Genomic DNA, 23,770 nt, shown 5'->3' with positions numbered 1-23,770 from the left:
ATACACAGGACAGAATATGCTCTGTTACTATTAATCTGAATGCATTCCCATGCCTCTACCATAGGAGGTAGTACTTGAAACCCACAAGTACTAATTCAGACTTTACTGTGCTGTTGTTAGACCAGGGGAACTTGTTTACTCAGATGGGCTACCTGCTGCTGCCAGTGCCCTGGGGCTCCTTGCTTGCCCTGGAGGGAAGAATTCCGTCACAGGGGACAGCCATGGTTTGAGGTGTGGTGCAGAGGAGATGGAGAAGAACATCTGTGCAGCTGAGGAAGCTGGATGCTGGCCAGGGCTAGCTTCACAGCAGAGGGTCTGGCTCAGGCAGGGGACCCAAACTGTGAGAGGGTCACCAACACCAGGTTTGTCCTTGGAACACCACAGGTTTCTGTGGAGAGGTAAACTGTTCTATCTTTGCTACTTTTGACTCTTAAGATGGAAGCTTTGTCTGTACACTGGCCTCAGTCCAATATTTAAGATTAGATTTCGTATTAAGAGTAGCAAGATTCCGTGCAGTTAGGCAGTAGGCAGGGGAAGGGCCATGGCTGGCCAGGTGAGCGGCGCCGGCGCTGCCCGCGCCTGGCCGACAGGTGGCGCTGCCCGCCCAGCTCGGCCTGGCCCCGCCCGGCCCGGCCCCTCCCGGCCCCCTTGGAGCGGTGGGGAGCAGAGCGGCCGGTAGCCCGTCGTGGTTGTTGGCGCTACAGAGCCGCAGGTCTGGCGGACAGCAGAGCCCCCAGCGCTATGGAGCCGCAGGCACAGGGTGAGTCTCGGCGGGACTGAGCTCTTCGTGGCTGCCGCTTCCCCACCTCGGGAGAAGCTGAGCCTGCGCTGCGGGGAGAGCTTGAGGGCGAGTCGCGACCTGGGTATCGTCCGCTTCTCTGGCCAGGGCGCCGAAGAGAGGAGGCCAGTCTGAGGTACCCGTGAGGGTTTTTCGGTGACCCGCTGGCTGCCAGTGCCCCGGGGTCGCCGTGCGCCCTGTCCTCCATCCCGCCCTGGGTTCCCTTTGATTTTCCTTATTACTCTACATGGGTTGGGGTGGCGGTGTCCTCTTCTGCTGCTGCTGCTTTAAGCGCGTGACAGTCGAGTAGCTGGGATGCAACTTCGCGTTAAGTTAACCTCGGCGAGAGTGGGGTGTGCAGTCGGTCACAAATAGCGCCGTGCCCCGGGGGGCCTGCCGGACCGCCTCGGGATGGTTCAGGTAGACCCCCCGCACCGGCCGCACCGCAGCCCTAGCCTTGGGAGGAGGCTGAGCCGGACCACTGGCGCCTCCAGCAGCGGGGCTGCGGCCGCAAAGCCCTCCGCCGGGGTCAGCCTAAAGCGGCGTCTGCTAAAGCGTGTCTGAGGTTCTGCCAAACACTGCTGTCGTTAGTTTAAAATGAACTTCTTCTTTTGCAACAATTATGATTACGTTAGTTATTCATCTCTCTCTGGGTAAAGTTAACTGGCCTTCAAAGAACAGAAGGAACTTTTCACGGAAGGTTTAGATGATGTTTGGGTCAACCTAAGGTATTTAGCATACAGAGGTCTTGCTCACCTTTAAGGTCTTGCTTCTGTTTTGGAATCTCAGAACGGTTTGGGTTGGAAGGGAGCCCAAAGATCATCCAGTTTCACCGCCCCTGCCATGGGCAAGGACATCTTTCACTAGACCAGGTTGCTCCAAGCTCCATCCAACCTGGCCTTGAACACTGCCAGGGACGGTGCAGCCACAGCTTTGCTGGGCAAGCTGTGCCAGTGCCTCATCACCCTCGCAATGAAGAATTTCTCCCCAATATTTAATCTAAGTCTACCCTTTTTCAATTGAAAGCCATTCCCCTTTGTCCTATCCCTACATGCCCTTTTCTGAAGAACCTTGTAACTTGGCCACACATGTTGTAAATCAACAGTATAAAGCAGGTAGTACAAGTATTTCTGAGAAAGCAGGATGTTTAGAAACCATTTTATGTTTTCTCTAAAATGGGGAGATGAAGTTAAGGGGGAGATGTATGCTTATTGAAACTAACTGACAAAATAGTTTTCCAGAATATTTTTAAAATGCCTTAAACAAATACACATCAAAGAGGCAAATGTTGATTGCAAATATAGTTGTACATAAAGGAATATGGTGGGAAATTTGAGTTCATGATGCTTGTGAAAGAGAAAGCCTTTCCTGTGCTATCCTAATGGATACATAGCAGAAGCTGATTGGCAAAATAAATAGGTTTTTGGCTCAGTTTCCAGGGTTTTTTAAAGTCAGTTTTAAGATTATAGCGTAACACTTATTTAAACAAATTTTCCAATGGGAGCTCCTGTTCTTTATACAGGAACTTCATATGTGAAGGATTTGATAACTTTTTTTGTAGAACTGTTGGAAAGCAGTATCTGATTCTCATTAGCCAGATAGTGGTATATGTGCATGTGAACTTTCTACCTTCCCTGACTGGTAAAATGAATAAATATATTATTAGTAGGTGTTATAAATTCAAAGCAAGAAATGTGTTTTGCTAATGTACATTTTGATTAGCAACTTTGTTAGTACCACAGGTCTTTATTAAATTCTTCTGGATGAATATGTATTGGCTAGTGAGAGACTATAAAAGCATTTTATATTGCTTAATGTTATCTAATTAGGCATTCTTAGCCCTTCATTTTTCTGCATGCAATGAAGGAGCTCAGGAGCATTTTTTGTTTGTTTTGGTTTTGTAATCTTAAACTTAGTTAACAGAAAGACAGATATAGGACTTTTCAAGGCTATACTCAGCTGAGTCACTTTTTTCTTCTGTTTCTCACCTGTGTGTTTTATTTCTACAGTTTTTCAGAACAGTCGCCCATTACCTAAAACAATCTTTCTTTGATACGCTAACAATACAAGCTAAGATTTTTGTGGTCAGTATTTGCATGCCAGCAAACCTTTATACCAAAAGGTCCCTCTTTCCTTCCAGATTTAATTCAGTGCATGCTACTACAGATACGGAGCCTTGCTGGCAAAAAGTGTTTAACCTGTATGTGTCTAATACAGTCGAATTAACAATTAAGTACCTGGCCAGAAATCTGAATTCTTCAAACCCATTATGTAATTTGCAGAGCATAGTTATGGCAGGTTACTAAAAGAACAGTAACAATTTGTTTGGGGAAAAAAAAAAAAAACAAAACCAAAACACTTCTAAGTATCTGCATAGCAGGACAAATATGTATGCATTTTAATAAGTTTATGAATTGCTGCTAAGGACCCTTTAAATGCCCACAGAGAAATGAATTCTGAGTGGTTTGTTCCAGTGTGCTCTGCTGGGATTTCATTTGAATTGAAAAGACAAAGTAAAAGCTATAAATTCTAAAGCTCTGTTGAATTTTTCATATTTAACATATTAAAGATTTTTGTCAAAATGGCTTTTCTACATAATTGTGTTGTTTGTGCCATTTTACTTTGTCCTTAAGGGAGGCTATGACTGTGGATCAATTTCATGTGTAAGAAATGCATACATGTAAATACAAAATGTAGATTTCTCCAGAGCAGGAAAATAATTGTCAGCAGTTTTAAATAGCAGCATGAATCAGCCTTATAAATCTTAAATCTGTGGACATTAAGAAGTATTATTACATGTAACTGTATCAAGATAGAGGGCACAGCTAACATCAGGAGTTTCTGTGTCGTTCAAGGCACAACATAGCATCTGTCTGTACTCCAAAGACTGTGGAAGTTAAATTCTCTGTTTTTTGTCTTAAAGCAGTAGAGACAGTTCATAGGCTGAAATGGTATTACTGTTACATTGGAGTATATTGAATATGTCTTTCAGCATTCACACTAACTAGATGAGAGAGTCTACCAGACAGAGAGTAATAGTAATTAATGTTAAAATTGTTTTCTAAAGAAATAACCATATTTTCCATGTTAAAAAAAAACACCAAAAGGTAATAAAAATCATAAGCTGTACTTTACATAAATTTTATCTTCAAGCCTCTGGGTGCTTTTTTCTTTGATTGCTTTTTCCTCTTAATGGTACTAGAGTTACCTGCTGCGTTCCCAGGGTCAGCTATACTTACGCTGGGTGCTAAAAATTCCGTAAGAGCATATTTGTTTTCCTTCCTGTGGCTGTCAGGCATTTTTAAAGTGAAGAGTTTGGAAGTCTGAAGAACAGTATTTCTCTCTGAAATACAGGAAGATCAGAACTGTGTATTTGCCTCTCATCACACTCATTCTACTCCAGGTCTAGGTTAGCTGACTATCCTGTGTAGTCCTGCTTTCTAGTTTAAAGCTGTGAATGTCTCTAATAATGACAGTACTGTGGATATCTTCATCTGAGAATCAATGTGACTTTTAGCACTGAAGCTTTGCTTTTAATGCATCTCTCTCCTTTTGCAATAATTCTCTCTCCATTTTTTTTTTTTGTTTGTTTGCATGCAGTTATAATTGTACCTTCTCCTTTCTCTGTTGTACCCTCTCATGATTCTTACCCTGGTAAAGCTTTGATGTGCAGCATTCTGCTCTTTGCACTTTTACCAGCCGAGGTAGCTCAACCAGCTTCTTGGATTTCTAGTGTCTGAATAGGGTTTTGAGGCATCTCCTGTCCTAGCTGCTATTCTTCTTACAGCTGCTCCTGACATCTGTTCTGCATCTTCTGTTAGTGGTGCACTGTAGCTGTAATAGTTTGCTCTGACTATGCATATAACTGTAAAATACTGTGGTGAGAGGTGTAGTTAGTTCAGATGTTAGACGATGGGAACTCCTCAAGACCTGTGTCTTGTAGCACGCACTGCTTTCCTCTGCTTCGTGCAGCTGATGTGTGCCATCTGTCATTCTCAGGCCAGTTCCATCTGGCATGCAAGGTTATGGAGCAGAGAGGCAGCACCTAAGCACATGCCATTTGGCTGGAGTTTATGATCAGAAGAAAAGTGTTACAAGTCACACCGTTAGACCAGTGGCACTTCTCATCTCACAGTCAGATGGTCTGAGGTCTCCCCTGTTGGGAGGCAATAGTGAGGAGGTCTCGCATTCCTGTGATGTACAAGACTCACCAAAACAGGGTGTTGACAGCTTGGTCAGCATTCTCTCTCCCTTTTTCTCATCACTAGCTATTCACATAGTTACTAATATGGATATGAATCTGGATAGAGAGTCTACTTCATAGTGAAAAGTTGGGAATATGGAACACACAGAACTGTTGACTTTGTTGCAGCAGCCATGTGTTTTGGCCATCATGCCAAAGCACAGTCTTGCTGGAAAGCATCTTCCCTAGCCTCATGTTTGAGGTTGGTGGCTTTAGCAGGGAACACTGACTGTTTTGTTCTGTGCTCACCTTTCCCTTAAGGGCATAATAAAACTAGTAGTTTGGGGCTGATTTAGTGTAATTGTTCTGTGAGAAAAAAATCCCTTTCTTGTTGGGTAAGTCCATCAGTGCACAGGTTGGTCAGTGTTGATACATGTGAGAAAACAGGAAGGATGGGGCAAGGGGAACCTTAGTTTTTTTTCCCAGCAGTAGCTGCTAGTTCCTTCCATTGTGAGTAGTCTCATTTATATTCCCCAGCTATCTTCGCAAGGAGAGTGCCTGGCCATACATGTTTCTGAGGCTTCAGGTTTCAGTCTAGTTATCTGCGGGTTATGCGGTCTCCTTACTGTGCTCACCACTGCTCTGCTATGGAAAGCAGAAGAGAGGACTTCACAAAGGGTCAGGATGATATTGAGGTAATTGAACCACCCAGTGATAACCTGCATATTTGACTGCATGGTGGAAGTCTCAGCTGCTCTGTTAATAAGATGGCATGAAGATGAGGTCAAGTGAAAATGGTAGGGTTGTAATTTATAATAGGATTCTTTAATATTTAACAGGAGTGCACAGTACTCAAGATAATTGCTCTTTCATCCTTTTTATACTAAAATGAGGGAAAATATATGCATGGAATGTGTTGCTGGCTATATCAGATTTTAAGCAAATAAATGTCTGAAATCAAATGCAGTGCTTCTGTTTTACCCTTTTGAACTTATACTGCTTTCAGCTTTATGACACTTGTCACAGGATGAAATTCAGCTTGCTGAGGCTGAGAACATTTGAGTGATTTCATGCTGCACGTGAGAACTGAGAAGATTTGGAAGAGCTGTAAAAGAGAGACATCCTCTAGAATCTAAGGCCAGTCTCGTGAGGCATTGTAACTTTGCCAGTTTTACAAACATGAAGATCTAAAATATGGAACATGCAAAATCAAACACATCAAACCCTAAATCAAGTTTTTAAATTCCTGCTCTATGTTTACTCTTGTATCTTCTTATTTTCACAGGACTGCTGGTCCGAGTCCTGCTGTGAGGTAACACAAGTACAGTCTGAGTCTGCTCTCTGTCAGTGTTCTTAAGTGCATTGATGGAAAGATGAGTCTGATGATGCTGTTCTGCTTCCTAAATTGTGTAGTACAGTACAGAGATGCATGGAACTTTTGAGGTGCTTTGCTTAGGCTATGTGCTGCTTGAAGGTCAAGAATTGATGGCAAAAGTCTGCAGAGGTGTTGAAGTATGTTCTATGTGGCCATATTTAAAAATTTAGATATTGTTTTGCAGCTTGTTTTAGCATAGTCCTGTAATTTGGGTTTAGAAAGACTATAGTCAACACTTCGTTTCAGAAAGTGTTTCAAGGGTAAAATTAGACCTGTCTAATCAAAAAATACCTCTTGGGATACTATATAAATATGGCATCTGGTCATGCTAGTTTTATCTGGTTTTACTTTATCTCATAGAAATGCACAGTTGCAATGCCAAATTTTAGAAATGTCTGCTGTAGTCCTATCTCTGCTCTCTAAGCTGAGCATTTTGGCTACTGTGTTCTCTAAACCCACTGAGTACAAGAAATGATGAGAAGGGACTAATAAATGTGGATTCTAATACCAGATGTCACACTTCTCAAAACTTTGGCCATATTAGTTGATTTGTTTGATTCTCTAGGACAGAGGTAAAACTGCTTAGCCACCTTTTGAGATTCATGGATCAAAATCATATTATAATAGCAAACTATTAGGCCATCATCATACTTCTGCATCTGTGGCCTGGTTAAGTGCCACAGGCAGGTAACTGCAAAAGGTGCAGTCATTTAGCAAGTGCTTATACCACACTTTAGCACTAAATTTCATTTTCTTTCTCTTGTGGTGTCTCTCATTCCCTCTCTCTTGCACTTTGCTAAAACAAGTAGAAAGTCAACAATGAGGATCTCTCTGCAAATTTTCTTCTCCACAAGTGTAAAGCAAATGCAAGAGCGTGACATACGTAAAATGATACTGCCTCAAGTGCCATCTTACCATGATGATAAAGGTCTTAGACTGAGTCTTCCATTTTCCTTTTTAAGCAAGGAGGACTATCAAGAAAAATGTTTGTTTCTGGTTTTTGTTTTTTTTTTAGTTTTCTGGGGTTTGGGTTTCATTAAGTTGCCCTGGTATCACTGCTAATTTGCCTTAGCATGCAGTTATCCTTGTGGTCTACCAAGAACCTAGTCAGTAAAGTATTGTAAAGTAGTGAAAGTACTTAAAATATGTAAAGGAAAGCAGTCACTTTTAAACTTTGCTGTTCTAAAGGCAAATTAGACTTTTGATGTTTTTTCTAAGACAATAGCATTTAAAGTACTTGTAAGAGCAACAGATTCCTCAAAATGCAAACTCAAGAGTAACATTTAGTGTATCACAGGAACAAAGGTTCTGGTGGTGCTTTTGGCAGAGAGAGATATGGAATTCCGCTCTGAAAACATTTTCTATATTCATGCAAGAATAAAGTGCCCACAGATACGGTGTTGGTTTTCTGAGTAAAAAGTGTACAAAATGTTTGTCTAGGAGGCAGTGCAGTTTATTTTCATGTGCTTTCTAGCTGAAAGGGCTACTTTTTTTTGATCGTTAATGAATTTGTTAGGACCTGATCCTAACCAGGTCCTGCTCAAACTCTTCTGAAAACCGTTCTTTCTCATTTTTATTTCCCTTTGTGAAGCCTGATTTCTGACTGGATTTTGCTTTAACCTGTGAAAAGCTCTTCCTCTTCAGCCATCCAAATACAAGATGATCTCTTTAGTATTTGTGCCACATTCCAAAATTGTATTTAATAATTGCCAAATAATTAAAATTACTAATTTAGAAATAATAAGGAAGTATGCAAAACATGATTGAAAACTAACTATGTATGGAGTGGATTTAAAAGGCTATATGATTTATATTCTGTAAATATTGATAAATTGTGGCTGAAGGGAGCTGATGCTCTCCATGTTTGCCTCTTCAGTAATGGATTAGGTTTCTCTGTGTTCACCTGTTTGTTCAAGTGCTCTTTTTTCGCCAGTTTCCTCACCAGGAAATTGCCTTGCCACTTGGGTGGAACTAACGTGGCGCAGGTTTGTGGTTACGAAAGGTTGCTCATAACCATCTTAAAGTTTTAAAATACCTTTGCACAGTTTCCTTGGAATAATTGTATTCTTTGTGCTTTAGGTGGATTTAATAATAACTTGTCCTGCTGATGCTGGCTAGGGCATTTTAGGTGCTTATCTAATTCCTCTTTCTTTCACACTGTAATGAAAATGTTCTTAACTCCACTGAGTGGACCACAGATCACTCTGGAAAATCCTAACATATTTTTAGAGAATGATATGGAGCAAATGTGTTTAGTTAGAATACTTTCTGAAGGCCTTAAATGCATTGTGTTCTTTCTCTGTTGGATTGATGCATGCTAAATTTTCATTAAAAAGTGATCAGAGATAGCTGTATTTAAACACAACCAGATTTTCCTTATAGACAAGTAAAATGTATGTACATTACAGAGTTAGAGGGGCAATTATGCCAGGAACAGAAGATTATCTTCTGCTTGAAGTATTTTAATAGGCAGATGGCAGCTATTAACTTATTACTGTGGGAGGAAGGAATCAAAGTCATAATCGGGGAGAATGATGTTTGTCATGTAATTAAGCTATCTAACTGCTGCTGTACATGACAGAACCAAGAAAGCCATGTGGTCTTGCGAGAGTAAATCCTTCAGTTGTGCTGTGGGTCAGGTGGTGCAGAAGCTTTGATATCTAAGAAAAGAGAATGGTAAAGAAGGAACAATTACTTGAATAGCCTGATTAAAAAAAAAAAAAAGGCTGCTGAATAATTCAAATAAACTGAATCACAACGTGGTTTTGGTTTTGAAGATTTAAATAAGGTCTTTGTAGAGTTAAATAACAGATACTGTCAAGAAACTGGAGGTCAAATACTACAGGTAGAGGGAAAAATATGTCTCCCCTTGTGGTTTTAAATTGCATAAAAAATAGAAACACATAGATAATGAGCGGTATAGATGTAGTCTGCACTAAGCACAAGGAATAATGAAGGGTATGTAACAATAATAATTTATACCCATTCAAGAGAGAGTCAAAGATGGGAACTAGATTTAGACTTAGATCCAGAATTAGAGGCTGCTCACTTGTGTCCAAATGCGCACAGAAATATGGAGCATGAGCACATCGTGAAAGAGGAGCAGTGGTATTCTGGTTATAGTTATGTGCTGCACATGGGAATCAAGGGCAGGGATAGGGTAAGAGTGGATAAATTTTTTTAACAATTAAGTTGAATAGTGGTGAAGATGTGAATAGAAGTTATTAGCAGAGATGCAAGTGTTTATTTTGGGAAAGTTCATTGTCATCCTTATTAAAATCTTGTTATGTAAGGTAGTAGAAGAGCAAAGAAAAGACAAGAACTGTCTTGTGCTCTCTTTCTAGACCTTCTTAAGGTACAGATGTTACAATAGGTATGGTAACAGACTGGGTAATCTGTATGGATTAGAGGGTTAAGTGATGTTCCCATCATGTGATTCCCATTAAGTGATGCCACTGCATGTGATCTAATGAAACCTTAAGGGTGTAGGACCTCATGCCATATGCTTAGCTAAACCCCTTCCTTCTCTTACCACTTGGCCTGCCATCAGTGTGTCCAGAGCAGCTGTCAGAGCATATCTTCCCTACTGATTTTCAAGCAGTCAAAACCCACTTTGTCTCTGTGTCAGCTGCAGTTCTGGGTGGTATTTGATGATAAACCATGGACCTCAAGAACTGAGCCCGTACAGTGTGGCTGGAAGTGCCAGTGTCTGTCTCCTGTTCTGCTAATTAGCCTCCACTCCTGCAGCACCACCATTTGTGTAACTTAGGCCAACTGCAGAGGCATGCCTCCTGTCTTCAAACCCTAACAGAAGGAAAGGCCAAGAAACCTGTTTCTATGGGAACAGATATCCAGGGCCCTAAACCCCAGATGTCTCCACCCACAGCCTCACCAAGTGAACACATTTCTTGGTAATGGCATGCTACAAAACACTGAGTGGGCAAAGCTACAAAATTAATGATGCCAAAAACTCTGAAGGCCTTAACACGGAGCATAACGTTAAGAGCCGAATAATAAATACCTCATTTCACAGTTCAGAGTGCAGGCAAAAAAAAAAAAAAAAACACCAAAAAACAAAACAGGGAAAGCCAAATGAAACTTTGAGCTGAACATGCCTGGTTAGATGGTGGTGTTTTGATTGAGAAGTATTTTGTGTGGCCTGTGTCCAGGGAATTTGTTACTCTAACTCCATATTCCAGGTTTATCAGAACAACCCACCACAGCAATGAATACTTACCTGTAAGGCAGTGCCCTTGCAAGAAGTGAGGTGGCACAAATTAGAGCTGCTTTTCAATAGACTTAGAGTATTTGTTTTAACAACTAAAATTGTGTTATATTTCAAACAAAAGGCCTGTGCAGGGGAGGACATGGCCTTTTTCTCTGGTAAAATTGATTGTTTTCAAGTAGTATTAATATAAATGGGCTTTATTTTCATTGGTTTTAAGTGTGTATGCAATTGTGTTACAGGTAGATGCATCCAAGAGTAGATCAAGTTTGTTTAGGGAAACCTGGAAGAAGTCTGTACTGTCAGATGATATCCCCCTTAGGAAGGCAACAGTGCAGGGGTACAAAGTAGCTAGAATAAAGAATATGTCATATACCCAGTTATAATTGTTTCCTGTGTGTTTTCCCTAGTAAGTTTACAGGATCCAAAGTGACACGTTTGCCTTACATATTAAGATGGCTGGATAGAGATGTGAGAAAGAAAGCAATCTGCTGGCTGCAGCGATTTTGCTCATTTTTTAAATTAGACTTACAAAGATCTTGTTAGTTATGTGCTTTATTATCTAAAGAATGCAAATTATAGCTACTTTAAGAATTTCTTTTTTAAATAAAAATATAATTTTATCACTTCTTGCAGCACAGATACTTTGTTGGAAGTTAATTGTGGAGGCTTGTCAGTTTAATTATACTGCTGTTAGATTGCTATCTAGTGATACACTTCTGCACCTGGCTTTAGAAAAGTACAATAAACTGATCCTTTCTTAGGAAGGAAAGGTTATTAAATCCTGCCATTAAATTTCTGTGATTTTGATTGTGAAGTAAATGTGTGAACTTAATTACAGAATTGGTGGGATCTCAGTCACTTCTGCCAGCTGAGAATGGGACCCAAGGTGCCTGTCTATTCTGAGATTAGAAAAACGTACCTTTTTGTATTTTTAGTATGAAAGGGTGGGTTTAAGAAATGTGACTGACAACTTCCACCTCTGACTGCCAGCATTTCCATGTCATAGCTCTTATCTTCCCCTACACTGCTTTTTCTCTGGCCTGATTATATATGATTTATTCCTTCATTTGTTTTATGCAGTCTGTTGCAGTTTCTAGAGTACCTTATTTGTAGAGAACAAGTCTCTTTTGTGACTCAGTGTCATCCACTTTCTCATTGCCTATTATTCTATCGTGACTTCATCTTTTTTTCTGTTTCTGTTCTGCCTAAAAAAGGAAAAAAGAGATGCTAACCCTTCCACTTGTGGCATCTTTTTCTTACCCTTGACCTCATGGAAAGTTGTGCATAATGATCATTAGAAAGCGCTGTAAGTGGTACAATACTGTCATTACTTTCAGTATTGACGTGATAGAAAGAAGCAGCTGCTGTCTTTAAACTGTTACATTTCACAACAATTGCTTTGAATTTCCATAGCTACAGCTTAAAAAGCAATGTCAACCTTGTCTTCCCCAGGCAGGCAGCATTATTATTTTATAGAAAGAGAGCTAGCTATTGGATAAAATGCCTGAGATTGTCTTACATTTCTGGACATTCAGGTAATTATTTTATTTGGAAGACCAGTGCTTGGATTGAAGTTTGGTACCTACTCTTAGTAAATTATATATTTTATTTATATATTTGCTTACCATGACTGCTATTCTCACTTTCATCCATTGCACTTCTGCTTTTAGGATGATTATCAAGTTCCTTACCAATATGTATGGCTTCTCAGTGCAGTGGTCAAGCTGTGCAGTCTGTTTTCTGCCAGTTATTTGTGTGCAGATTGTCTGTCTTTGCAGACATAGATTGGCATCTGTGTCAATGGCTTCTGGGGGAAAAATAACATATAGAGATCCTCAACGTGTGATTAATTTCTTTTGACTTTACTAAAACTGTTTAAATAATTAGCACATTATAACTGAATGTTTATCCAAGATATTCAAATAAGTGTTCCTTTGTTTGGAAACCTGCCAATCTGTCTCATAGATGTGGATAGATTTATTAATGTCTGTTTTTTTCAGGGGTTAAGGGTTGGAATGGGAAGGCTTAGGAAAGTCCATAATGAGCTGCTCCAGGACAACTGAGGCCACTTATTCTGAGATGGTAGACTATGTCCTAGAGCTCTTGAACATCCAAAGGCTGTTTTCCCTCTCTCTCTTTGATACTACCCCTGACCCAAACTCTACTTTTATGAGCATGCAGGTAGAACTGTTTCAGTTCTCTGCACATAAAACGGTTGGTAATTTGACAGTAATGATTCTGACCAGACATATACTTGTGGCTTCATAGGGAAAACTAATTTAGCTATTGGAAAATGTTTCACTTTGAAATTTTATGCTCCTGTATTTTGTCAGAAGGAGCCTTATTTGAGAGTTAGGAAGTAATAAATATCTTCCCCAATCCTGTAATTTTGGAGAAAAAAATATTTAAATTGATTTTACAGCTTCCCCAGACTTTCAGTAAGCTGTTGGGAAAACAACCTTGAAATGATACCTAGCCTGATTTGCAGCTTCCCAACAAGCCTATTTTAATAAGCAGCTAATGATCATTTGAATACTATTATTTAAAAGAGTGCACATTTAAAGAAAAAGATGGGTATTGCCTGGAGGTAAATTGAGGTTTGCTGTAGAAGCTATCATATTCCAGTGCTGCAGGAAAGATTTGCCTTGGTCATCTGATCAAAATGCCATTCTGTATTTTAATTACTGTGAGAAGTTACAGATTATTTGCATAACTGTAGTTATATTATGACTATGTGTAGATATCTATTGTAGTAGTTATCTCCATAGATATATACCATGTAGATAGATTTAATTCCAGGTGAATTGAAAACTAGTTAAGTTCCTTCTATCCCCAAAGGAAAAAAGTGAGAAGCTAGCGATAAGAGCTATGTTATGTGTTCAGCTGCAGGAACTGTATGTGTAAATTGGATGTCTGTATATGTGCACAGACAAATGCCTGCATTGCTAAAGTGCAGATTTTTTTTTTTTTTCTGAGTGAAGTACATAATTTTTGGAATTGGACATACATGGTGAAGAACTTTAAAATTCTTAGATGCCTAAAATTTTTAGATGCCTCTATACACTCTCTATAGTGTAGAAAAATACTTAGATTCTAGGACTCAGCTCTAACCATTTGGCTGAATCAACTCATCCTTGTGTGCATTTTCATGAACTGTTAGATTAACAAAATGTGTGTTTAACAAAATATGTAGCTACGTTAAACACACCAAATAGGATCCTACCTTGTTCCTTGATTTTTAGAGTTACTCGTGTGGTTAATTCAAGACATATCACCAATCCCACTGAGCTTTTGTATTTTATTATGCTTCATACCTGGTACGTCTATAATCAGTGTCTGAAAGATCTGTTTTCTGGGCTGCCTAGTTGATAAGACCTTACAGTGGCAGTTAAGAGGAGGCTGTGCTTCTTGCACAGGGTAGAAGGAGGGAAAATATTTTGGAGTCAGCAGCTACTGGCAGTAGGAGCTGGTTTGCTACTAGAGTCATTACAATTCTTAAATATATTGGTGTGAATTTTGCTGCAGGTTCCTGTTCTCCTTGGAGACTGCAGAACTAACAAGTTGTCTTAGTTAAATGTTGTTAGCATTATTTGTTATAGTTTTGTGTCTTGTGGTTGCCTGACTTCCTTGAATTAAGTTAATACTATTCTCCTGAGGTGGTGCCAAGCTCCTCCTGGGTAAGGTGCTGTAGGAACCTCACAGAAGGTGTGCTTTGGTGGAATGGAGGCTGTGGTATCTGGAAGTACAAACTTGGGCTTTTTTTTTCTCTTGTTGTAGAACAGATTTTATGAATGACCCTTCCTTCCTATTTGGTTTCTCTAGCATCTCATCCAAGGATGACCTCATCTGGCATTCTCTCTGTCTGTGGAATCACATTAAGTCTTCTCTACCACTGAGTGTTTTATTAAACTTCTTTAAGAGACTTCTAACTCTGTTTGAAATCTAATACCGAACTCAGTGGTTATTTAGAGGGGAAATAGGGACAGGGACATAAATTTAAGAAAAAGAAAACCTAAACCAACGAAGAACTACAAAGTCTTGTGAACCTTGCCTGCGTACCTTGCTGTGCAATTGTTTGAAATTGTGGATGCTAAATTCTCTAGGACATAAATCACAGGGACAATGTTTCATGTTTACGTTCTCAATAGGTGGAAAAAGTTGAGATCTGGCTGAGGGCAGAGGAAGCCTGTTTTCTTCCTAATGTGTTCAGAGGGTTGTTTTTCTTCCTTTCCTAACCTGAAGACAGGTTAAAGAAGTGGTCTGTGAAGGTAGCCCCAGACACTGGTGAAGATTAAAAACATTTAGGACAGATTAAAAATATGAGTTTTTCTTGCTCAAGTGGGGAAACGAGACTGAGAAGTTTCGATGACCTAGCACGAGAAATGAAGCATGTTACCTATGCTGGTAGACCTGGCTCAGGACTGACTGACTGGTCAGTTGTGAGTGGTGAGAAGGGAAGCTGTCTTCAGAAGAGTAGAATGACAGCAGAGGGTGAAGTCTTGGACTGAGAGCTACCAGATGTGGCTGGAAAAACAAAAAGGATCATAAAGGAAAGACAGAGACTGAGGAGAACAGCAAGGGAAAAGTGAGAGAGTAGGTTGATCATAGTAGTGCTTGTGTGAGGAAGTTTCAGAACTGATACTGGCAGAAGACCATGACCCACAGTATGGTGATGTTCAGATGAAAACTGCGAGGTAGCTGAAGTGAAGTCTTTGCAGGGGGACAGTGACCATTAGGGAAGATTCTGGTAGTGGCTTGAGCAAGAAAGTGGCGACTGAAGGATCAGGTCATATTTTAGATGCCTTAGACAAGAAGCCAGAGATAAGAATTGGGAAAAGGACGGGCACTGGATGGGGTTGCAGAGGATCATGCCAAAGATTGATATGCTTGTGCTGTTTTGGAATGAATTGTGATTTCAGTTCAATCTTGAAGTTTGAACTTGACCACTGGGTCTAATTGTTAGTTGTCTTTGGTATTTCAGCTGGTTTCCATCTCAAACTGTTATCCACCAATTCTGGCCTCCTTACCTAGCCAATCCCAAACTAATGCTGTCCCTTGAGCACAGATCTGCCTTTCTGTTAGCTCAAAGATTGGTTGCTCCAAGATTAAATCATCTCACATCTACCCCAAGAATTTCCTTAAGGGTTTCCAGACTTATCCCTGTTGCCCCTGAAGTTTTTCCTGGTATTTCCAAGAGGTGTTCCTCCATCCATGAAAAAAGAGACTGCTTTGAAGACCATGGGGACTAAGTTTAGCCTGATTCCCACAGCAACACTATTAAACCTCAAACACATATCAAACAGTTGTATTTAGAGATGGAGGATTCTTAATAAAGGTGATTTGGGAGTATTCGTGCTGAACAAATGTGCTTTTCTTTTGTTGGTACTTCAACACTTGAGGTTTTCTTGGCAAGCTGCTTTTGGGTAATAGCTAAGGTATCAACTACTTCTGTATGCTTTCATGTTTTAAAAGGGTTTGTGCTTGAGGGTGGTGTTCTATTATTGCATACCATGCCAGGCAGGGGTTCAGCACCTGTGTTGCTGCTCTTTATCTTCCTACTCAGGGGAGGTTGTAATTAACAAGGTTGAGTTCACCACTTTGTGCTCTGAAGTTGATGGTATGAATCAAATCAGCTCTGTTCTGTTAAATAGGAGGAAATCCAGGTACCCTGGGGGACTCTAGGTGGAAGAAATGAGAGAGAGCTGGAGAGAGTTTCGCTTTCTATATGAAAATACAACATATTCAATTTCAAGTTGTTGAATACTTCAGATTTGCTGCTTGTAACCTATATTCCCTACTGCCAGAACTTAAGAAGGTTAAATTCTAAGGTGCCATGTAATAGAGTACACAGGCCTCTGTGGACCTAGGAAGGGAATTGTTCTCTTATGTATTAAGCAGTATACAGATGTCGGGAGTCAGCTGAGATGGCAGATTACCCTGCTAAAGAACTGAAATACGGGGAAAAGTGCTGCTCCAGATGCAGTCTGGAGCAGAATTTTCTCCCAGAACAGAAACAGATTGAGAAATTTAAAAGAAGTCCCCAAGGAGTGAGAATGTTTTCTGTTACCTTATGTTTTGCATTGTTTTCTTTGCAGACAATGAAGAATGAGAGGCTGTTAATGGCTGGAACCACAGCCATCATTCTTCTCTTTACTGAATGATTGGGAGATAGAATATATTTTGTTTTCTCTATATTATACCACGCAGGCCCAGGTCTCACAAACATTTATGTATGTGCTTATCTTGGTTATCGTGTATACTGATCCTTGTCTTGAACATGCAGAAGAAGAAAGTAACTGGAGATCCAGTATAAATGTTAACCCTTTACAAGTTTAGATTAGGCGATAAAGGTATGCTTATCCTTAACATTTAGAAAATTCAGACAGTAGGTATGGCATTTGCTTCTGCAAACTGTGTACAGCTGTAATGTTCTCAAATTGCTGCAATCAGAGGTACCTTTAAAGCAAACTTTGCTCGTTCATCTGCTTCCTGTATTGCTCAATATACTATTGCCACTGTTCACATCAGTGATCCACATTAGCCAGCTTTCCTATTTTTCCTATTTTGAAAGAAAAAGATTTTTTGTTTGTTTTTTTTGGTTGGTTTTTTTTGTTTGTTTGTTTTCTTTTTGTTTACTTCTGTATTGTTAGAAGCAAGGAAATGCTTTGTCAGGGACTACTGGGGTCCAAGTTGGTTGCTTTCTGGGAATGTGTGGTACTTTCACATATTAAATTGCTTCCGTGCAGACATTACCATCTGATACTTCTAATAGCTTTTCAGAAACAAAGAGGAGCAGAATCCAAATGACCTTTAGCAGGAAAACGTTGTTTCGTTTTCCTTGTGGGTAAATATACTATCAATCTTAGATTTTAGAGACAGTCAGTATCATAGCTGAGATAATTGATAATGGCTGTCCTGACCTTTTAACTCTTTGCTTTAAGGCCTGTTGGAAACCCAGTCTTTACATGAAGCAGATGATGATGTGGTCACTGATGTTGATTTCACCACTATGATTTCTGAAGAAGAAAAAGAAGAGTTAAAGATTGAGCTAGCCAAGGTAATGAATTTGAATTTCTGTAAGTGTTACTGTTTTTGCATCATTAAAATGGAAGCTATTAATTGTAGGCTGAAGTACACATCATAAAGTTATTATCTTCTTTTTTAGTAAAATTATTTTAGGCTACAATAATGTGAAGCAATGGATTTCTTTAGATATTTTTTGAAGATTAAATATCTTTACTTGATGATTGTAGAGAGAAAGTTAAATATACCTTACCTTTGTATTCAAGATGTGTCTTTCATTTGTAAACCTTCCTTTATAAAGAATGAAATGTGTTGTTCTTACTAGATCTGTAATACTGTTGCTACCGTGGTTGTGAAACCTGGAAAAGATTCTTTGTGTGGTGCTCAGAGAAAAAGCTGGAGATGGTTACAGATGAGACTAATGGTGATGAGCACATCACATTTTTGTTTCCTTTGGCACTGTCATGTTTGGAGAGGGTTATATTTTTTTTTTGCATTTGTTGTTTGCTTAATTAAAGAACTTGATGTCATGACACCATAAAGAGGTTTAAAAATAATTCTTAATAATAAAGAGATGGGAGGAAAAAGGTGTGAACCATGTGGTCTTTTTATTACAAAGATTAAAGAGATTGTCTAGATTTGGTCTACAGTGGGAGGGTGGATTCAGTTCTAGTTACTGCTGCTGAATACTGCAGAAACAAGTGAAATTTAAAAGTGGGTAATGAGAGAATGGGGAAAAGTGAGTATTTATTTTACATATGAGACAAATAACAAATCGCATCTGTATGAATGAGGAGTTGATTTTGTCTAAATTGAAATAATGAATGTAACAGAAATATTTAACTTAATATTAAATTGTAATATTAAATACTCTTAAGAAGTCACATTCTTAATGACTTTCAAGTCATTTACCTATGGAGTTGATTTAGGATTTTCTCTTAAACAGAAACCAGAAGATTGGTTTTTTTTAATGTTTTATCAAGCCTTGTGTTTCTAAGTTGCTAGTTAATTTTTACTTCTTTGCTGATCCTGTCACATCTGTAAGTAATAAGAAGGTAGCTGGAACTTCACATCTTCAGCTCATCACATAGGAGTTGGGATGTTCATCAGTGGGTGTTCATCAGAACAGAGGCAGTGGGCACACTGAAGCACTGGAGGTTCCCTCTGAACATCAGGAAATACTGTGAGTGTGGCTGAGCACTGGCACAGGTCACCCAGGGAGGCTGTGGAATTGCCATCCTTGGAGATACTCAAAAGCCATCTGGACATAGTCCTGAACAATTGGCTGTAGGCGTCCCTGCTTGCGCCGAGGGCTTGGACCAGATGACCTCCACAGGTCCCTTCCAACCTCAGCCGTTCTGTGATTCTCTTTTCTGGTGAAAGGAGCTTAAGAGGCAGATGGAAACAAGGAAGGGGAAAAATCTTCCTGCAACCATCTGAGAATGGTATGCCTCTCTGAAGAGAATTAAACTCAACAGTTTCTGGGCAACTGTTCTGCTTGATGATTCCTGTGGGAGCAGAGAATTCTCAGTGGCTTATGTTAGAAATGCTTTAATTCATGTACCAACACACAAGTGAGAGATTGTCTTTCAAATATTATGATTTTGTCTGACCTAGAAGTTATTTTGTGAATTGCTGTCAGCAGTTTTCTGGAATACAGCTTATGCTTAGAACCAAAATAAAATGAATAATTATTGCAAGAAAGGTTTGGAAAACTTTAAGTTACAAAGAGCAAAGTCTAAACTGAAAGAGGGCTTATGATTTTTAGAAAATACTGTAAAAAACATGTCAGGCCTTGATTCCTTCAGAAGGAAATCTCTGTGGGAATTGGCTAATGTTTCCTTTTGAAAAACTATCAGTCCTTACTTTCAAGTCTCCTCCACTGCTGGTAGTTTTGTTTTCTTCCATGCCCTTATGTGTTTGGTAATACCTGGTTGAGCCTGTAGGAACAAGCACCTTTGTTACTGTTCTGAAAGGTTCAAATCTTCCTTAATACTGCAATTATTTAATAGCTGATATAATGGCGAGGTGTCATGAACACCTGTTGTGCATGTATTTAAACAGAAAATGCATGCTTCATCTCTATTGTGTGTCTGCTGTTTATATTCTCTGCCTTTTTTCTCTTCCTCCTCTTCCAAGAGTCATAGTCTCTTTTGTATTGAAAGCTTTTCAGAGTATGGGCTAACTCTGTTCTTGTATTTGTAGTCTGGCTAATGCAGCAGGGCTCTGACTTTAATCAATCCTTGGAATTTCTACAGTGCAGGTAAAAAATGTAACTCCTACAGAAACTTCTATCGGTCATTTGAATTATGACTGATAGAAGTGAAAGAGGTCACTTCAGAATAATAGCAGGAAATTGTAGCCGAAAAAATTTACATAAGGCCAGAAGCCTGTTAGCAGAACAGAATCCCTCTTCCCCAGCCCCCTCTTCCTTCCTCAGTGTGAGGAGCATGTTACAATGACTCTTGAGTCATTATGGGGGCTGAGGTTTTGAGCTGTCTCACTCACTGCTGTCAGTTGTCCTTCCATTATTCCCATCAAAGTAGTCATATACTCCTTGCTGTCTTCCCCCTCCCATACCTTCACAAAAGCAGCTATCTAGCTGTTTTGATGTACAAGCTTGCTAGCTGATACACATATTCTAAATCCAGCTGTGTGTGCTACTGCATATTTATTCCCAGTTTGAGGAAAGATGTGAGTAGCTTTTTCTGCAAACTTATGGCTGATTTTATTTATGAGTGTCCCTGATGTCTTTGGGTGCTGTTCTCCCAAGGAAAAACTTGCAAATCAACAGGTACTCAGCCTGGAGGTGTAAAATTTGAGCTATATGATTTGGTGCAGGGATGAAGTGCCTGTTATTTTTTGTGCTATGTTATTCTGTTCACAGTTACAACTACTTTCTTTTTAAAGGCTTTTACAACTACTTCCTTTTAAACATTAAGGTGCACACATTTCCATAATATTTAATGCATTTTAGTGGATATATAATACTCGGCAATTTTGAAAAGGGTAGCAGTTCAATAGCAATCACTAGTTTACTAAATATAATGGCTAATCAAAATGTAAGGGTCCCATGGATTGACTTCATGATTGCTGTAACTTTCTCCGTGTCTTTAAGCCCACAAAAAGAGAGAAGGGAACTTTGTTCCTATATGGTTCATCTATATTCTTACAATTCTGTTGCACTTAGAAGGAAATGTGAGTAGAAACTTGTATTTCTGTTGGCTTAAGCCCTAGTTTCATAATGGATTCTGCATTTGTAAGAGTGTACTTTTCAAAAATGCCTAGGCAGGTGATGCCTGACTTCCATAGGAGTTAGGTTTGTAACCTGCTTAAATGCTTTTCAAGATCCTGCTATGAGCCCTAATACTTTTTACCTACCTCACAGTCTTCAATCACTGATGTCTGAGCACTTGAGGGAGGCTTTGTATCTACCACTATTTTAAAATCATGGGACCTGAGGAGGATTGTGGCACTTCAAAACTGCTCTCTGAAGAAAGATAATATATTGGTTTTAATGCAGTAAAAAATGTTCATACTTAATGCCATTGGGCACATGGTTAATGCTTGCTTAGGGCTTTACAGCCTTAGGTGTCTATTCAATGGAACAGTTGGAAAGCAATTTTAATAGAAGCCATCAGATGTTTACATATCTAGGTACCTAATGATCAGCCTAGTGCTAGCTCATATAGAAAGCATTATTGTTTATGTACATGTAAAGATACTGGTATTGGTTAAGGAAGGAACTTAATTCCTTAAGTTAATTTATGAACTTAATTCCTCTATTTTAATTAATTAATTCCTTTGTTTTGATTTATTAGGCTTAGTTCCTTAAGTTCTTTAGCAGTGTTACTCAGGCAGACTTGTGCACAAAGGGGTTTGCTGTGGGTGGGAAACAGCTAAAGGGAGCTCTGAACTGCTGCCTGAGGAATGCTGACATCTGTGATTTCTTCTTTCTGTAAGCATTTAAGCAGCTATCCTCTCAGAAGACAAATTCACATTGCCTCTCATTTACAGGTTGGGAATATAACAGAGCATAAAGGACAGGAGAAGGAATAAAGCAATTTTGGATTGTTATGTATCCTACATAGAGAAGAGATTCAGAGCAGCCCTGTGGAGAAGGACTTGGGGGTCTTGGTTGATGAGAAACAACATGAGCTGGCAGTGTGTGCTCGTAGCCCAGAAAGCCAACCGTATCCTGGGCTGCATCAAAAGGAGCGTGAGCAGCAGGTCAAAGGAGGTGATCCTGCCCCTTTATTCTGCTCTTGTGAGATCTCGCAGTATTGTGTGCAGTTCTGGTGTCCTCAACATAAGAAGGACATGGATCTGTTGGAACAAGTCCAGAGGAGGGCCACAAGAATGATCAGGGGACTGGAGCACCTCCCATATGAAGATAGGCTGAGAAAGTTGGGGCTGTTCAGCCTGGAGAAGAGAAGGCTGCGTGGAGACCTCATAGCAGCCTTCCAGTATCTGGAGGGGGCCTATAGGGATGCTGGGGAGGGACTCTTCATTAGGGACTGTAGTGACAGGACAAGGGGTAATGGGTTAAAACTTAAACAGGGAAAGTTTAGATTGGCTATAAGGAGGAAATTCTTTCCTGTTAGGGTGGTGAGGCACTGGAATGGGTTGCCCAGGGAAGTTGTGAATGCTCCACCCCTGGCGGTGTTCAAGGCCAGGTTGGACAGAGCCTTGGGTGGCATGGTTTAGTGTGAGGTGTTCCTGCCCATGGCAGGGGGGTTGGAACTAGATGATCTTAAGGTCTTTTCCAACCCTAACTATTCTATGATTCTACTGGTGAAGTGTTGGCATCACAGGCATTGGTGAAACTGATGCCTTCTACTTCATTGAAGTAATGATTTTGCTTTGTGTTAATAATGTTGCTGCTTAATTCCTGAGCTGCTTTAATAATTTAGATAGCAGGTAGTGGCAAAACAGAAGGTGATAGGTGGGGAATTCAAGTGTGAGACCTTTCCAAGAACAACGAGCTTGCAGCCAGTTTTAGAGAGAGGCAGAAGGCCTAAGTGTGTAAAGATGATGCTAGTGTTGACATCCTATATATAGCCCTGGAGGTCAGCAACTGATTCAGCTGGTGCTTGCCTCATTCCCTGCAGCCTATGGAGTTAAGTCACAGGAGACTGTGGTTCCAGGGAGCTTAACATACGGTAACCAAATACATTGCCATATGTTATTCTGTTAACATATGGAGGAAGGAACACAGTTGGTAGGGGAATTTCTAAACCTGAAGTGAAAGGCAGCTGGTCTGCTGTCACTTGCCCTTGTTACCTTCAGTACCTTTGTGTGCTGCTAGTATAATCAGCTTGTGAGGCTCCAGGATGAAGAATGCTCACCATGAGGGCTTACCCATGCTCACTAGAGGGCTGCCCAAGGGGGAGAATCCTGAGCCAGTAGCAGGCTGATTCTATGGTCTTTCTTCTCAGTGTGTTCTGATCCTTGTCTTGCTAAAATACTGTCTTAATTTAAATGTTTCAAGTGACATTTACTGCTGGGAGAGTTATATCCTTCTGTTTGGGCTGAATGGCATCTTTGCAACTTGAATTTGCATGGTTTGGTTAATAACTAGGAGCTCTGAAAAGACTAATCTGCTGTATTCTGAATGCTTCTATGCTTTGAGCGGGACCTGTTCACTCATGTTAACAATCCATCTGCTATTTATTTTTATGTTACTGTTTCAAAATATGTAGGACTTAAAATATGTATATAGAAATGCATATGACATGAGTGGAAGACTGAAAAGCTGCAAATATGAAGTTAAAAGCCTGTGCATTCAAGGAAAGATATTTGACTGAATTATCAAGTCTTCTCTTGTTCTGCCTGTTCCCATTTTACTAATGAATGAAAAACTGGTGTTGGAGACTACTAATGCCCCAAGGCAAATCTTGGTCAGGTTGCTCAATAGTCCTTTACTGGAGAAATCTGTCTCTTACCAGGTGCATGTGTATGACGGTGCACATAGGTGGCACAGTTTGACACAGTAATTTAGTGTATTTTCAGCCCTGTTCTGGACATGTCTTTGTGAACTCCACAATCACTTTAATCTCTCTGTGTCTCTAGTCACCTGCAGAAAATGCAAGTTTATGTGAGATTCATTTAATCTGTTAACAGTTTTTGTATTTATCAGTCCTTTGGAACAGGCTAACACCTTTTTCCTTTCTCCTCCCTCTT

The 23,770-nt window shown here is 39.9% G+C and overlaps 1 protein-coding gene across 3 annotated transcripts in view; it reads left to right on the top strand.

Moving 5' to 3' along the window:
• The first annotated feature begins 629 nt into the window (after window positions 1–629).
• Window positions 630–23,770, top strand: part of TPD52L1 (TPD52 like 1) — a 51,196-nt gene continuing 28,055 nt past the window's right edge. Inside the window, exons 1-2 of one of the 3 annotated variants that reach the window (XM_061378429.1) lie at window positions 630–760; window positions 17,506–17,621. In XM_061378429.1, the coding sequence (XP_061234413.1) occupies window positions 742–760; window positions 17,506–17,621 (135 nt within the window). In that variant the 5' untranslated portion in view covers window positions 630–741. Of the gene's footprint in view, window positions 761–1,428; window positions 1,507–2,395; window positions 2,420–17,505; window positions 17,622–23,770 lie in introns of those variants that run through there. The other 2 variants (XM_061378430.1, XM_061378431.1) reach the window with 2 other exon arrangements.

The sequence above is a fragment of the Neopsephotus bourkii genome, unplaced genomic scaffold (assembly GCF_033783945.1).
Source record: "Neopsephotus bourkii isolate Nb327-2 ecotype Australia unplaced genomic scaffold, CSIRO-AGI_Nbou_v1 NB_1765, whole genome shotgun sequence".
Classification (NCBI taxonomy): Eukaryota; Metazoa; Chordata; class Aves; order Psittaciformes; family Psittacidae; genus Neopsephotus; species Neopsephotus bourkii.
This window is presented reverse-complemented; position numbering and strand designations above follow the sequence as displayed.